The 16689-nt window shown below is 42.1% G+C and overlaps 1 protein-coding gene across 1 annotated transcript; it reads right to left on the bottom strand.

The window, feature by feature from the left end:
- Window positions 1–268: 268 nt before the first annotated feature.
- On the bottom strand, window positions 269–4595 carry LOC130281684 (uncharacterized). Its single transcript, XM_056529163.1, has 2 exons — window positions 3738–4595; window positions 269–1336 (listed from the first exon to the last, which is right to left on the bottom strand). Exon 1 carries the CDS (start codon window positions 4421–4423, stop codon window positions 3752–3754), a length of 672 nt encoding a protein of 223 aa, XP_056385138.1. The 5' UTR covers window positions 4424–4595; the 3' UTR covers window positions 269–1336; window positions 3738–3751.
- Between the last annotated feature and the right edge of the window lie 12094 nt (window positions 4596–16689).

Raw genomic sequence — 16689 nt, 5'->3', positions numbered from 1 at the left:
TAAACATGTCTTTAATATTGGGGTAAAATTATTGGAAATGGCCTGCCAAGGGGTACTCAGGGGAAAAAGGTTAAAGGGGTATTACAGTAAAAAAAACTTTTGTATCTATCTATCTATCTAAATATCCCAGGAGAGCAGCACAACCAAATAGTACTTCAGGTAACTGGTGCACGCTGTGTAGGAGCCTTGGTTCGGGATCCCAATAGATAAATCCAAAGAAGAAGCAGCACACAAGGTATACGGTGCAAAAAAAAAGTTTGTGGTTTTATTGCATCAGTGCATACAGAGCAACGTTTCTGCGACCTCCTCGTCGCCTTTCTCAAGCTCAACTAAGTGACCCCTCAGTGCAGTTTAAATACATTCAGTAATTACAACAATTGTTGACATAAGTGTGAGTATAGGGCATGGCATAGTATACAACAGTGCGTCATACATTAGTGATCCAGTGAGGGTGACGATAAATCCTCATTAGTGATTCCTCCCAGTGCAGGTGGATGTGGGCGGATACTTGTGATCTACATTATTTAAATATATACACAATGTACAAAGTTATCATAAGCACTTACCCAACAGAGCATATCGCGGACTGTAACACGTTGAATGAGCGGGGCAAAAAAGTGACTGCGCAGGTCAGAGCAGAACTGCTAATCAGAGGCAGACTGCGCTGATCGCGTGCACCCAATCGCATTCTATACAATGCTGACATGCGTACTCGTAAAAAGAAGTTATGTGCGCCATCTTGCTAAAGGGAAAAAGTATCACATACTGACCATAGTATCTCGCGCTTGCGCAGTGCTATGTCAGTATATCGCTATTATCAATATTCCAAAGTCATTAATCCAGCAGTGTATGAGGGATAATTGCTGCATTTTAGCAAACACTAATGGGCATTCCCGTGTTCTGTTTGCATGGGGCATAAAGCAGGTAGAGCTGGCATGGCTCATACCCTCCGGCCAAATATGGGGTTACGGGTATATACATGCAAATTGACACATGTTTACACATATGTCATGCAAGTATGCGATAGGGAGCAGACTAACACCGGCTGGACAACCACTGATGCTGCACCTGACGCTACCCGATATTCCCGGCCGTGACATAGTATCCTGCAACCCCCAGAACAATGTGGATACCTCTATATAGTATTTGTTTTCAGTATTGCAGATAAAATGTCCTGCAGAGCTGTATGTGTGGATGCTTTAACATAATAAACATTTTTTTAGTGTAATAAACATATTTTTAGAAAGAACGGAAAGTCTTAAAAAGAACAACATGTTTTCAAAATCCAAAAAGACAATGCTCTGTTGGTGGCTGTACATATTGTGCTTCCATACATCTGAAAATTAAACAGAAAGAGAAAAAAAATTATTAGAAGGGTCTGTTCACATACAATACACAGAGAGTAATATACACAAAATTTCAAGGGCTACATTGGAGGGCTATCTTTGACTCATTTTAGAGGTGGTTTTAAATTCTGCATTAAGACCATGCGGTCTCATCGTATTCAACCTGAATATCCATCGAAGTTCACATTTTTTTAACATAGTTATACGGTCCCCACCCCGTTTCGGGGGTGGAATATGGTCAATGACCATAAATTTTAATTCCCGTTCCTGGTGGTTGGCTTCAGCAAAATGTTTAGAGACTGGCAAGTCAAGTCGTTTTTTTCTTATAGTATAGCGATGTTGGTTGAGACGAGTCCGAAGATCCAGACTCGTCTCACCAACATAGAGTTTCTGACAAGGGCACCACAATAGGTAGATGACAAAGTCAGAATTGCACGTCAGATAAAATTTAATTACGTGTTCTTGTTTCGTCTGTGGGTGCACAAATTTAGTGCCTTTCTGCATGTAGCTGCAGTTAACGCAGCTGCGACATGGAAAGCATCCTTTGTTACTAACAGTCAGGTATTTTTGTTGTGTCTTTGGTTTTTCAGATATGTCTGTCCTGACAATTTTATCCTTTAAGTTGGGAGCCCTGCGGAAGGACATCAAGGGGGGTTCTTGAAACTCTTCCACCTGGGAGTGTCCCTCCCTAACCAGATACCAATATTTGCAAACAATTGATGAAATTTGATATGAGCAATCACTGTATGTGGAAATAAATGGAATTCTACTGTCCACACTTCTTGAAATTGTACTATCAATTTGTCCGTTTCGTTTTTGTTGTCTTAAGTTAATAATGCGAGTACGCTGTTCCTGAATCAGTTTTTTAGGATACCGTCTTTCTAGAAAATCATTAGTCATCTTAGATAGTGCTTTCTCTAGCTTCAAGTCATCGTCCGTAATTCTCTCAGCCCGGAGCATCTGGCTGAAAGGAAGGGACCTTATCATGGCTCTTGGATGCCCGCTATCAAACCTCAGTAATGTGTTACTGTCCGTGGGTTTATAATACATGTCTGTCGTCAGTTTGTCACCATTCTTGCTAACTGTCACGTCCAGAAAATTTACAGAGGTCATTGAATGGGTCAAGGTAAATTTAATGTCAACATGTATATTATTGAGAAAGTTATAAAATGTCAACAAATCCTCTGCAGTACCGGTCCAAAGTAAAAAGATATCATCTATGTAGCGCCACCACTTCAGCACTTGGCTGAAGTGGGGCGATACATAGATGTAATCCTCTTCAAGGTGGGCCACATAGATGTTCGCATATTTGGGCGCCACGTTGCTGCCCATTGCTGTCCCCCTCTTTTGCATGTAATAAGTGTCATTAAATATGAAGTAATTACATTCAAGTACTACCTTCAGTAATGAAACAATGAAGTCAATTTTGTGTGGCGGACAATCTGACAAAATAAGTGCGTTTTCCACTGCATGAACACCTCCATCATGACTGATGGAGGTGTACAAACTTGTAACATCTAAGGTGGCAAGGATGGTCTGGTGGTCGACAGTCACATCTCTAATTTTATTTAAAAAATCTGAGGTATCCCTAATGTATGATTGGGCGTTAGTGGCATAAGTACGTAGTAATCTATCTAAAAAGATAGAGATATGTGATGTCACTGATTCTCGGCCTGACACAATGGGCCTGCCTGGAGGTCTTTCACGATTTTTGTGTATTTTTGGTAATAAATATAACATTGGTGTAACCGGGTAATCAACTATTAAGTATTTGCGTAGACTGTCATCGATCAGACCATCCTCAAAGCCACACTCCACCAACTGGGTAATACGAGTAATAATTTCTTTCTTGGGGTCTTTAGAAAGTGACTGGTATACATTCACATCATTAAGCTGTCTTTCAGCTTCTTGTATATACTGGAGCTTGTCCATGACCACTATAGATCCGCCTTTATCAGCCGGTTTTATGACTAGGCGGTGGTCATGGACAAGCTCCCTCACAGCATCAAGTTCTTCCTGTCTCATATTTGGATGTCTAAGACGCTTATTCTGGGTACTCAATTTTTTAAGATCACGTTTAACACATTCTTCATATGTACTGATGGCATGAGACTCTAAAGGGGGTTGAAATTCACTGGGAACCCGTAAATTAAAGGCCTTCAGTGACATCATGGAGGAATCACCAATGTTGTCCTCCCCCATGCGGTTACTGTCAACCAAAGTTTTAGGGGCCTGCAAAGAAAACCACAACTTAAGTTTCAATTTGCGAATGAATTGAGTAACGTCTAGCTCAAGTTCAAACCAGTCTACATACATACTGGGACAAAAGCTTAAACCTTTGGATAAAACCTGTATTTGTGTATCAGTCAAGACAACAGAAGATATATTTACCACGGCATTGCTTTTCAGGCTTTCTTTTTCTTGTGACGGTTGTTGAAATTGTTGGGGTTGCTCTTGGCAACCGCTGTATTCCTGTTCTGATTCTGGTTTTGATTTCTTGTTTTTACTCCCTCGGTGATGTTTACGTCCTCCCCGCCTTTGTTGTCTGGAGATTGTCCTTGAATGACTAAAAAAGGCTCTCTTTGTTCATCCCGTGAAGAGGGATCTAGTACCTGTGTATTAGAAATTCCTTGTTTTGTAAATATTTCCTTGGTTCTCCTGTTCCGTCTGAAAGAAAATGGTGTATTAGTCCACAAATAGACTCTAGATAGAGAATAGTCCTGAGTGTCTCTAGACCACTTGTGTCTCTTAGTCTCCTTAAAGCCAGATCGCATTTTGCTTAGAAAGTTATCCTGTTTATCAAAAAAGGCAATAGATTCTTCATTGGTTAGATGCTGTTTTAGTGATGCTTCTAACTCAGAGACTTTAATCTTAGTTATCTCAAGATCCTTTTGTAAAAATTCTAGTTGTAATAACACTAGTTCCAGACAATATTGGTTGGTTATGCTCTCAAAGCGATTTCTATATTCCATGTCCATTGCATAAGCACAGTCCTTTGGATGCACCCTCATGCCTCTTGGGACACGTGCAGCTTTATAATATTCCCTTAGAGTGGTATAATGCAGTTGCAACGTCATAGATTTCTTTGTTTCAGCCTCATAGCTACACTGTAGATCAGTGATGGAAGGTATATATAAAAAAGACGCCTCTCCTTCTGCACTCCCCAATATTCTGCATACATCACTCTCAGTGTATTTGAATACACTGGTGTTTTGCTGAGTACTCACATTTCTTAATGGTAGACTGGTTGATTCGATACCCACATTGGAAGCTGAGGATAAGGGTGCACGCTCCATGACCGTCAATACAAATATCCCAGGAGAGCAGCACAACCAAATAGTACTTCAGGTAACTGGTGCACGCTGTGTAGGAGCCTTGGTTCGGGATCCCAATAGATAAATCCAAAGAAGCAGCAGCACACAAGGTATACGGTGCAAAAAAGTTTGTGGTTTTATTGCATCAGTGCATACAGAGCAACGTTTCTGCGACCTACTCGTCGCCTTTCTCAAGCTCAACTAAGTGACCCCTCAGTGCAGTTTAAATACATTCAGTAATTACAACAATTGTTGACATAAGTGTGAGTATAGGGCATGGCATAGTATACAACAGTGCATCATACATTAGTGATCCAGTGATGGTGACGATAAATCCTCATTAGTGATTCCTCCCAGTGCAGGTGGATGTGGGCGGATACTTGAGATCTACATTATTTAAATATATACACAATGTACAAAGTTATCATAAGCACTTACTAAACAGAGCATATCGCGGACTGTAACACGTTGAATGAGCGGGGCAAAAAAGTGACTGCGCAGGTCAAAGCAGAACTGCCAATCAGAGGCAGACTGCGCTGATCGCGTGCACCCAATCGCATTCTATACAATGCTGACATGCGTACTCGTAAAAAGAAGTTATGTGCGCCATCTTGCTAAAGGGAAAAAGTATCACATACTGACCATAGAATCTCGCGCTTGCGCAGTGCTATGTCAGTATATCGCTATTATCAATATTCCAAAGTCATTAATCCAGCAGTGTATGAGGGACAATTGCTGCATTTTAGCAAACACTAATGGGCATTCCCGTGTTCTGTTTGCATGGGGCATAAAGCAGGTAGAGCTGGCATGGCTCATACCCTCCGGCCATATATGGGGGTTACAGGTATACACATGCAAATTGACACATGTTTACACATATGTCATGCAAGTATGCGATAGGGAGCAGACTAACACCGGCTGGACAACCACTGATGCTGCACCTGACGCTACCCGATATTCCCGGCCGTGACATAGTATCCTGCAACCCCCAGAACAATGTGGATACCTCTATATAGTATTTGTTTTCAGTATTGCAGATAAAATGTCCTGCAGAGCTGTATGTGTGGATGCTTTAACATAATAAACATTTTTTTAGTGTAATAAACATATTTTTAGAAAGAATGGAAAGTCTTAAAAAGAACAACATGTTTTCAAAATCCAAAAAGACAATGCTCTGTTGGTGGCTGTACATATTGTGCTTCCATACATCTGAAAATTAAACAGAAAGAGGATTACATCTATGTATCGCCCCACTTCAGCCAAGTGCTGAAATGGTGGCGCTACATAGATGATATCTTTTTACTTTGGACCGGTACTGCAGAGGATTTGTTGACATTTTATAACTTTCTCAATAATATACATGTTGACATTAAATTTACCTTGACCCATTCAATGACCTCTGTAAATTTTCTGGACGTGACAGTTAGCAAGAATGGTGACAAACTGACGACAGACATGTATTATAAACCCACGGACAGTAACACATTACTGAGGTTTGATAGCGGGCATCCAAGAGCCATGATAAGGTCCCTTCCTTTCAGCCAGATGCTCCGGGCTGAGAGAATTACGGACGATGACTTGAAGCTAGAGAAAGCACTATCTAAGATGACTAATGATTTTCTAGAAAGACGGTATCCTAAAAAACTGATTCAGGAACAGCGTACTCGCATTATTAACTTAAGACAACAAAAACGAAACGGACAAATTGATAGTACAATTTCAAGAAGTGTGGACGTTAGAATTCCATTTATTTCCACATACAGTGATTGCTCATATCAAATTTCATCAATTGTACGCAAATATTGGTATCTGGTTAGGGAGGGACACTCCCAGGTGGAAGAGTTTCAAGAACCCCCCTTGATGTCCTTCCGCAGGGCTCCCAACTTAAAGGATAAAATTGTCAGGACAGACATATCTGAAAAACCAAAGACACAACAAAAATACCTGACTGTTAGTAACAAAGGATGCTTTCCATGTCGCAGCTGCGTTAACTGCAGCTACATGCAGAAAGGCATTAAATTTGTGCACCCACAGACGAAACAAGAACACGTAATTAAATTTTATCTGACGTGCAATTCTGACTTTGTCATCTACCTATTGTGGTGCCCTTGTCAGAAACTCTATGTTGGTGAGACGAGTCTGGATCTTCGGACTCGTCTCAACCAACATCGCTATACTATAAGAAAAAAACGACTTGACTTGCCAGTCTCTAAACATTTTGCTGAAGCCAACCACCAGGAACGGGAATTAAAATTTATGGTCATTGACCATATTCCACCCCCGAAACGGGGTGGGGACCGTATAATTATGTTAAAAAAATGTGAACTTCGATGGATATTCAGGTTGAATACGATGAGACCGCATGGTCTTAATGCAGAATTTAAAACCACCTCTAAAATGAGTCAAAGATAGCCCTCCAATGTAGCCCTTGAAATTTTGTGTATATTACTCTCTGTGTATTGTATGTGAACAGACCCTTCTAATAATTTTTTTTCTCTTTCTGTTTAATTTTCAGATGTATGGAAGCACAATATGTACAGCCACCAACAGAGCATTGTCTTTTTGGATTTTGAAAACATGTTGTTCTTTTTAAGACTTTCCGTTCTTTCTAAAAATATGTTTATTACACTAAAAAAATGTTTATTATGTTAAAGCATCCACACATACAGCTCTGCAGGACATTTTATCTGCAATACTGAAAACAAATACTATATAGAGGTATCCACATTGTTCTGGGGGTTGCAGGATACTATGTCACGGCCGGGAATATCGGGTAGCGTCAGGTGCAGCATCAGTGGTTGTCCAGCCGGTTTTAGTCTGCTCCCTATCGCATACTTGCATGACATATGTGTAAACATGTGTCAATTTGCATGTATATACCCGTAACCCCATATATGGCCGGAGGGTATGAGCCATGCCAGCTCTACCTGCTTTATGCCCCATGCAAACAGAACACGGGAATGCCCATTAGTGTTTGCTAAAATGCAGCAATTGTCCCTCATACACTGCTGGATTAATGACTTTGGAATATTGATAATAGCGATATACTGACATAGCACTGCGCAAGCGCGAGATACTATGGTCAGTATGTGATACTTTTTCCCTTTAGCAAGATGGCGCACATAACTTCTTTTTACGAGTACGCATGTCAGCATTGTATAGAATGCGATTGGGTGCACGCGATCAGCGCAGTCTGCCTCTGATTAGCAGTTCTGCTCTGACCTGCGCAGTCACTTTTTTGCCCCGCTCATTCAACGTGTTACAGTCCGCGATATGCTCTGTTGGGTAAGTGCTTATGATAACTTTGTACATTGTGTATATATTTAAATAATGTAGATCACAAGTATCCGCCCACATCCACCTGCACTGGGAGGAATCACTAATGAGGATTTATCGTCACCCTCACTGGATCACTAATGTATGACGCACTGTTGTATACTATGTCATGCCCTATACTCACACTTATGTCAACAATTGTTGTAATTACTGAATGTATTTAAACTGCACTGAGGGGTCACTTAGTTGAGCTTGAGAAAGGCGACAAGGAGGTCGCAGAAACGTTGCTCTGTATGCACTGATGCAATAAAACCACAAACTTTTTTTTGCACCGTATACCTTGTGTGCTGCTGCTTCTTTGGATTTATCTATCTATCTATCTATCTATCTATCTATCTATATATATATATATATATATATATATATATATGTGTGTGTGCATATATATCAACTGGCTCCAGAAAGACAGATTTGTAAATTACTTCTATTAAAAAATCTTAATCCTTCCAGTAATTTTCAGCTGCTGAAGTTGAATTGTTCTTTTCTGTCTGACAACAGTGCTCTCTGCTGACATATCTGCTTGCCTTGGGAACTGCATAGAGTAGAAGAGGTTTGCTATGGGGATTCGCTTCTTCTCTAGACAGTTCCTGAGACAGGTGCCATCAGAGAGCACTTAGGCAGAAAAGAACTACTCAACTTCAGCAGCTCAAAAGTGCTGAAAGGATTAAGATTTTTTTAATTGAAGTAATTTACAAATCTGTTGAACTTTCTGGAGCTAGTTGATATATAAAAAACAAGTTTTTTCCCTGGATAATCCCTTTTAGAACCACACTGCTGTAAACGAACGGCACGTTCTGCAGGAAGATTGCGAGGATAGGTTATAAGATGAATCCCATACAGGACAATAATGTTGGGGATTTACACAGGTAACAATAATCCATTCTAATAATCAGGGGCGTAGCTAGAAACCCAAGGGCCCCGGTGCGGAAAAATTGCCTTGGCCCCCCCTACCACCTGACGACCCGCTTCCCCAATCTCGGACGACCCTTACTCAGCCGCACAAACATATCAGTGACTACAGCACTGATGGGACACAGTCAGGAGAATACACAACTATATAAGTGACTAACAGGCAGGGCCAGACAGACAAAACATATGCCCAGGCATTTAAGAATAAGCAGCCCATTTTTCTAGTGGGGGTCCAACTGCTGGGACCCCCACCAATCACCCAATCACCCTGGTTCCAGTTGCTCTCCAGCTGTTATAAAGCTATAACTCCCATCATGTCTGGAGAGCCTCCGGCATTATAGGAGTTGTAGTTTTGCAACAGCTGGAGAGCCCCAGATTAGGGTACAGCATCACCCATCATCACTGTGGGACTTACAAGTGACTCCAGCTGATAGGACAGTCAGGAGAATACACAATGATATCAGTGACCTGAGTGATGTCTTCTCTGTTGTCTTTTCTTTTCTTCTTCATCTGGTTCAGACGTCAGGACGTCTTCCAGCTCCATCTTCTCTGCAGAGTCTGACGCCCGGACATCATAGGCTCCTCATCCTCTGTATGAAGACAATAATCATTATTATTCTGCTAAATACTGTACCCCCTGAATATAAAACTACCATCCACTGTACCTCCTGCATATACTACCACCCACTGAACCCCCTGAATATAATACTGCCACCCACTGTACCCCTGAATATAATACAGCCTCCTACTGTACCCCCTGAATATAATCCTGCCACCTACTGTACCCCCTGAATATAATCCTGCCACCTACTGTACCACCTGAATATAATCCTGCCACCTACTGTACCCCCTGAATATAATCCTGCCACCCACTGTACCCCCTGAATATAAGCCTGCCACCTACTGTACCCCCTGAATATAAAACTGCCACCCAATGTACCCCCTGAATATAATACTGCCACATACAGTATATACACACACACCATTCATACATATAGTACATACACACACATCATAGACACGCCGCCTCCGCCCCCCCACCCCACACATGCATAATACATACATACACACACATCATGCATACACATATCATGCATACACCCGCCGCCTCCAGATCCCCCCGCATAATACATCTCCACACATCATACATACATCTTGTTTACACACATCTATCATTCATACACACACATCATTCATGCATCATACATACAGTACATACACACACACAATTTATACACACACATCATTCATACATCATACATACAGTACATACACACATCATTCATGCATCATAGATACAGTACATACCCACACATCATTTATACACACACATCATTCATACATCATACATACAGTACATACACACACACCATACATACACACGCTGCCTCCGGACCCCAAATTCTATGATCGCCTCATGAACAAGCAGATACCATTATTCAGGATGGCTGAACTTGTGCAGCCCACAAATCGCCCCCCCCCCCTCCCCCCACAGATTCAATACATTTTCTGCTGCAGATTTGCTGTGGTAGATTTTGCTACCCATTGAAGTCAATGGGCTGCAAAATCTGCTGAAGCAAATTCACACCCCTACCCTTCAATTCCCTGGTTAAACTTGATGGACATATGTCTTTTTTCAACTAACTATGTAACTATGTAAATCTGCAGCAAAAATAGGCACATGTGAATGCACCCTTAGGGTACGGTCACATGTAACAGATCAGTAGTGTATGTTACTCTGCTTATCCGTCAATGACTTGACCCTATAGTGTGCCTCCAGCTGTTTTCCCCTGTGTCCTGCTTACAGCAGCAATCCGCCGCTACGAGCCGCTCCATGATATTTCCGAGTACATAGCATGTACCCGCGGTGACTCGCAGATCCCTGTGTGGCTGTTTGTTAGTGGCAGATTGCTGTTGTGAGCAGCACACAAGGAGGAAAACAGCAGGAGGCACTCTATAGAGTCAAGTCATCGGCGGATCCGCAGCGTAAAATACGCTGCAAATCTGTTACAGTTAACTCTACCCTAATGTTAATCTGTACAGGATGATTTATGATAAGAGGGGTTTTCACAATATATATTTCTCTAACTTAAAGGAGTACTCCAGGATGCAAAAATTGCCATTCAGACTGCCAGCAGTAAAATATTAAATATACATACCTGCTGTTGCTCCCTCGGTGCCTCCAGTAACCCGTTCTGGCCTCCGCCCCGATCCTTTTCCTGGTTGCCGGTGGTCGGTGAGTCATACTGCACTCAGCCAAGCCCCGCCTCGGCCGGCGATAGGCTGAGCGGCAGTGAGACTCACCGACCACCGGCAACCAGGAAAAGGATCGGGGTGGAGGCCAGAGCAGGTTACTGGAGGCACCTGGGGAGCGAAAGCAGGTATGTATATTTATTATTTTACTGCAGGCAGTCTGAATGACAATTTTTGCATCCTGGAGTACTCCTTTAAGACATTTACTGTAAGCCAGTGTTTTCCAACCATGGCACCTCCAGCTGTTGCAAAACTACAACTCCCATCATGCCCAGACAGCCTTTGGCTTGAGTTGTAGTTTTGCAACAGCAGGAGACACAAATCTAGAAATCCTAGCATGCCCAAACAGCCAAAGGTTGTTTGGGAATGCTGGGATTTGTAGTTTTGTGTCTCCTGCTGTTGCAAAACTACAACTCCCAGCATGCCCGGAAAGCCAAAGGCTGTCCTGGCATGCTGGGAGTTGTAGTTTTACAACAGCTAAAGGCTCCATGGGTGGAAAACACTGGCTTCTGACATCAGAGGATGTCACTATGCGCAACTACTATGAAGTGAGCGCAGGAGTTCCTGCGCTAACTTAATAGGCATGCCTTAAATCAGTGGTCTTCAACCTGCGGACCTCCAGATGTTGCAAAACTACAATTCCCAGCATGCCCGGACCGCCAACGGCTGTCAGGGCATGCTGGAAGTTGTAGTTTTGCAACATCTGGAGGTCCGCAGGTTAAAGAACACTGCCATAAATGAACGGTGCTGCGCGCTGCAGCACCGTTCATTTATAATGCGCAGGGCGGAGGAAAGGGAAGCAGTCAGACAGACGGTCCTGCGGGCGGATTATCAGGCTGTGACTGATGGTCCTGCAGGCGGTGTGACTAGGTGAGATTATGGGCAGTCACTGCGGAAGGAGAGAGGCAGGGCTTCCTGTTGGCGCCGTATGTGCCATGCCCCTCCTCCTCCACTCACTTAATGCGGCGGAAAGGCAGGGGTGGATAGTCACTCAGGTCCCACCCCAGGTCCTCCTCATGTAGACTGCGCTGCTGCCAGACGGACAGGTCTGGTAGCAGCGGCTGCAGTCATACTGATTAATTAATGGCGGTGCCGGCCTTAATTGATGGCGGTGCCGGCCATAATGTGATTGTGGGTAGGGGGGCCCTGCGGGCTCCCCTGGCTGACGGGCCCGGTCGCCATGGCGACCATTGCAACCTGTATAGCTGCGCCACTGGAGAGGAGATAACATGTCTAGGGGCAGTGTACTCCTTTAACTCCTTGTGGACGGAGGGCGTATGCATACGCCCTCGCGTCCCGTCACTTAAGGACGGAGGGCGTATCCATACGTCCTCCGTATTTCCGATCACTGCCACACTGCCGCTCTCCTAAATTCATGGACAATACATTCTTGTTCATGAGTTTACCAGTACTTATGTCTGTACATTAAAGCTTAAGTACTCCTGTTGGTATAAAAATGAAAAAAAAAAAAAAAAGGAAAAAAATATTAAGTTAATTCAGAGCTTGCAAGGACATTTTCAAAACTCTCTTGTTTTGATTGTATTAATTGTGTATTAATACAGCCTGACAAAAGGACATTTGGAAATTATGCCCAGGACTGTTCTTTCAGTACATCATCCCTCTGCCTTAGGGGACGGTCGTCGAAGTTGATCTCAAGTAAGGGGGTTTGTGGCGTCCCGGTACCGCACGTTGTACCGTACCTTGTGTGGTAAGTCCCCAAAGTCAGAGTTCCTGCGTATCGGTAGGATCCTCCTAGCGGGATAACCCCTGGTCACCTCTTCCTTCTTTAATTTTATATGCTTAGTGTATATCATTTGTATATAATTTATGTCTATGTATAGTACTTCCAGGACCTTATGTAACATGACGACTAAGCCTACTGTTAGGTTAAGCTTAAGGACCTTTCAAATCACGTGAGTTGGTCACATGGTGTACCACAATGCTTTGTGAAAGGACTGACAATTGGTGGGACCCAATAAGCTATGTGTCTGCCCCTTGCCATATAAGGGCGCTGTATCCAATCCTCGTTCTCTTTCCCCCGGGAAATGACAGCGAGCGGAGCTCTGCACAAATCTATAGACAAATCTAGGCCTGAAACCTATTTCTCCAGCATCTTACTAAACGTGAGTCTACTAAACTAAATTCAGCTAAATCTACGTGACTACTGAACCTAAAACCAAACCCTAAATTCAGCGGAACAGCGTAAAGCAAGCCTCAGAGCTAATTCTCTACAAGGTCCCAACCATCTGTGAGGAACTTAAAGTCCGGTCCTCTGTAAAGACTGTTACTACTGTTACCCTGCATAAAAGTTGCAGTAAAGTTATTTCCAGTTTACTAAACCTCCGGTTGTGGACAATCCTTTATTCATCCATATTGTTCCTGGGACGAGTGGCGGAAGGATATATACATATAGAGGAAGAACCCGCACCCTGGCCTCATGACAGTTAAGGGTTAATCCAATACTCTTTCATCACTGCACAGCTACACCCTTCCTACCCTACATCCCCACAAGCTCACCACCCGTGCATACCACATACCTACATCAAAGCAGTCTACTATTTTGTATCTGTGAATCTGTAACAAGTCTAGATACTGGGAAAGTCCAGGCAAAAGTAATCACCGGCTGTGTTTTACAAAAATACAGAGTTTATTGGCGTAGCACATTTTTCTGCACTCATCAATGCATACCGCATACATACATCTAATTAATGTACCATTTTGTACCTGTTAATCTGTGAAAGGCCTACATACTGTGAAAGTCCAAGCAACAGTACTCATCGATTGGTATTTACAAAAATGCAGACTTTTTTGACGTATTGTTGCATATTTTTCTGCCCTCATCAGTGCATACCCCATACGTACATCTAATTAGTGTACCATTTTGTACCTGTTAATCTGTGAAAGGCCTACATACTGTGAAAGTCCAAGCAACAGTACTCACCGGCTGGTGTTTTACAAAAATACTGAGTTGTTTGGCGTATTGTAGAGCATTTTTTTGCCCTCATACGTGCATACCACATACCTACATCTAAGTAGTGTACTATTTTTTACCTTTTAATATGTCAAGGGCCTACATACTGTGAAAGTTCAATCAATAGTACTCACCGGCTGGTGTTTTACAAAACTTACAGAGTTTTGAGGCTCATTGTAGTGCATTTTTCTGCCCTCATAAGTGCATACCACATACCTACATCAAAGCAGTCTACTAATTTGTATGTGTGAATCTGTAACAAGTCTAGATACTGGGAAAGTCCAGGCAAAAGTAATCACCGGCTGGTGTTTTACAAAAATACTGAGTTTTTTGGCGCATTGTAGCGCATTTTTCTGCCCTCATCAGTGCATACCGTATACGTACATCTAATTAGTGTACCATTTTGTACCTGTTAATCTGTGAAAGGCCTACATACTGTGAAAGTCCAAGCAACAGTACTCACTGGCTGGTGTTTTACAAAAAGACAGACTTTTTTGGCGTATTGTTGCACATTTTTCTGCCCTCATCAGTGCATACCGTATACGTACATCTAATTAGTGTACCATTTTGTACCTGTTAATCTGCCCTCATCAATGCATACCTACATCTAATCAGTGTACTATTTTTTACCTGTTAATCTGTCAAGCCTCTTTCTCATTTATGAGGCCTACTCTGATGCCCTTGCTTTGCAGCCCACTGTTTGGTGTATATCCTCATTTAAGATGCGACTTATGTGCTGTACAAACATCTGATTTTCTTATAGACCTCATTCCTACATTTATGAAACTTGTAAACTTGTTGTAAACTTTAAGTAACGTTTCACTCATTCATTCCTCCTCATAGTTACTGTATTCATGACTATTGCATTACATATAATTTTACTGAGTAAACAAAAAGAAAATATAAACCATTATAAACAAAATAAGTAAAGAGAAATGTTACCATATTCCGATACAGAGAATGTTGTTTTGTAGACATTGGGGATATTTATGGAGTAATCTCCAAGTGGCGGCTCATTTGGCAAAGTGTGAGAAAGAAGTGAAAAAAAGGTAGGGGCGCTCTCTCATGTGAAGTGGGGACGTGGTTGGATGGCCAGAAACCACTGCGCTCAAGGTAATGTGATGTCCCGCTGAGGTTATCAGCAGCGGCAGCACCTCACCTGGGGATTGCGTGGAGTGGAAGGCGGTAGTGGCAGTTGTGCAGCTCGAAACCCCTATGCGTATCCGCAAAGGGTACGGAAACAATGAAAACAGCAAATGGAGAGGAAAAAGGGGGTTGTAAACAAGCGCTACTGCTTTAAGAAAAGGATACAGGATGCCACTGTAGCACAGTACAGTTTATTATGGTTCAGAGCGATAGGACAACGCATTTCGGCACCAGCATGTGCCTTCTTCAGGTCCACAAAACAATTGCTAAAAGGATAACAAATGGATACAAAGGTACAAATGTAATTTTACATAGAGTAGGGGCATTTAAAATGGGATATTGGTTGTGAAAAAATGTATATGTATATGAATATGTAGGATAAGAAAATCCAAAAGGATATAAAAATATACATATGTAGGATAATAAAAATAAAAATGTATGATGCAAGGGAAGTGGATATTACTGTAGTAGTAAAATGACAGGCACTCACAGCAGTAAAGAGTATAAACACATCCATTATAAGCATATATACAATAGGGGATGTCTGTATGTATATTATAGGGAACAATCATAGTTCCTGTGCTGGATGTGTATCCCGATAAAAAGTTGGGAAAGTGTCAATGTGTGCCTAAGTTATGTGTGGTTTAGGTATATGTCCACATCTGATAAAAAGAAACCCTCACACCAGAGGGTAACAATAAAAAAGGTAAAAAGCTGGGTTGGTGTGAGTGGAACTAAAAGGGGGGAGCAAAGAAAAACAGAGAAAAAAGAGGGGAAAAAGCCCATAGGTGTCCAATTGCCATAGTGGACCCACAGGGTTTATCAAGACACCAGTCACAAAAAGGGTCATGCCCAGTACTTCCCAGGAGGGAAGGTATTTGAAACCAGTGTCCATTTAAACATACGGGTATCTGCGCTTGTATTAATGAAAAATTTTTTTGCGTAATAGCAAAGAGCAGTTAATACTCACAATCAGTTCTACCCGTGGGTACTGAAAAACAAAGGGTTACACGGTTACATAAAATGTTTTACATAGTTTCAGCCTCAGCTAAATATACAGATATAGCCAGCCTCATCTTGCATGAAAACTAGTTCTTTCTACCTCTTCATCTAAAGCCTAAAACTCATTCCCGAGGTGCAACATATATGTGTCTGCCTAGCCTTACATTTTTTGTTGAAGGGTTTGTCCAGGAAAAAATGGGGTGGAAAAACATAGTAAAGCAACTTATTTATATAATGTTATACTGAACAGATCATCCATTATCTGTTGAGCTATCTGGTTTGTAGCTGTGACATCACGTTACACTCTCTGAAAGCAGAGAGCTCCATCATCCTCCTCCTCTCCTGTTTGTTTAGGAGAGACCACTGATGTGAGAAGGGGGAGCACATATTACTGCTTATTAAATATTAAGGC

Source organism: Hyla sarda, chromosome 7 (genome assembly GCF_029499605.1).
Source record: "Hyla sarda isolate aHylSar1 chromosome 7, aHylSar1.hap1, whole genome shotgun sequence".
Taxonomy (NCBI): Eukaryota; Metazoa; Chordata; class Amphibia; order Anura; family Hylidae; genus Hyla; species Hyla sarda.
This window is presented reverse-complemented; position numbering and strand designations above follow the sequence as displayed.

What these genes read in the sequence shown, in the direction of transcription:
- LOC130281684 (XM_056529163.1), bottom strand. Translation starts at nt 4,423, where the DNA reads ATGACGTTGCAACTGCATTATACCACTCTAAGGGAATATTATAAAGCT.